At 37.7% G+C, this 1,163-nt stretch overlaps 1 protein-coding gene across 1 annotated transcript in view; it reads left to right on the forward strand.

The window, feature by feature from the left end:
- Positions 1-1,163, forward strand: part of LOC122351742 (pre-mRNA-splicing factor CWC22 homolog) — a gene marked incomplete at its 5' end in the record, with an annotated part of 13,282 nt that overhangs the window by 6,134 nt on the left and 5,985 nt on the right. The window contains 1 exon segment of the mRNA XM_043249015.1: positions 539-623. Within this exon segment, the coding sequence (XP_043104950.1) occupies positions 539-623 (85 nt within the window).

Below are 1,163 nucleotides of genomic sequence, written 5' to 3' on the forward strand. Positions count from 1 at the left end.
TAGCATTTAAACACACACATTAACACTCTTAAAAATTATTAAAAAGACCCAATACACAAAAAAAGTGTGTGTGTAGTATATGTGTGTGTGTGTGTGTGTGTGTGTGTGTGTTACAAAATAATTTAGAATTTAGAAAATTTTCTTAAGTTCAAAGAAAATTATCTTTTTCATTCCACCAAAAACATCATTGGCCACTGTACTGTTTTGAGGTGTTTTGAATTTTTTTACTTCCGGCGGATTTCTCATTGATTATAATGTGAAAGTTCAAGAGCTCTCTGTCATTGAGCTCAGCTTTGTGTCTCTCTGCTGTTTTTTTCAATTTATTATTTCTTTTTTAGTTTCATTCCTGTGATCCGATGAGCTTAGCTGTGTTAATTGCTTCATCAAAGCAGGCTGTGAGCCTGTGAATTAAAATAACTCTGCAAAGAACAAGTGCTATTGACCTCTGGAGGGAGACATATCATATGACACAAACTTCAGCCTGTCTGTGTTCTGTGTCCTGTTTAACTGTACTGAGCTTTTCTTTTCTTTTATTTAGAACAAGAGAAAGTCACCATATTCGACCAGACAGAGGTGAACTTGGTTGCGTTCCGTCGAACGATTTACCTCGCCATCCAGTCAAGGTGAGTGTGTTTGTGTCATGTGATCTAATGGTTCTGTGTTGTCTTTCGCGCTTCCATCAGCAGAAAGGGAGCAGCTCTAAAAGCCACCAGAAATAGTCTGTGCAAATGCTTATTTTGGCTGAAATTGAAAAACAACCTACTTTTGAGATCCCATGTGTAGAGATGAGGCTGTTTTTTTTCTTGTTTTTGAACCCAAGCTCCTGAAGCCCCTGAGGGCCACAGCATGCAGATTGAATTAATAAAGTTTCAGATTAGTTGATTTTAATTGAATTTTGCCGGCACGGAACGGCAGAAGTGCCGTCATGGATCAGAAATCGCTGTGGTGAAGGACTTCAAAATTAGTTATGCCTTTGATATCAAGAGGGTTTAAAAAATGTTTAAACAACTGTTTTTGGGCTAATTGATGAGAGTAGAGGGAAGGCAGTATGAGTCTTTTCTCGGCATCACAGAATCGTTGTCCTCTTCATGCACATGGAGCTGTCGTTTTACAGCTTTAATTAATGTGTGTGTTTGTATGTATGTATGTGTTTGTGTATATAT

Source organism: Puntigrus tetrazona, chromosome 9 (genome assembly GCF_018831695.1).
Source record: "Puntigrus tetrazona isolate hp1 chromosome 9, ASM1883169v1, whole genome shotgun sequence".
NCBI lineage: Eukaryota > Metazoa > Chordata > Actinopteri > Cypriniformes > Cyprinidae > Puntigrus > Puntigrus tetrazona.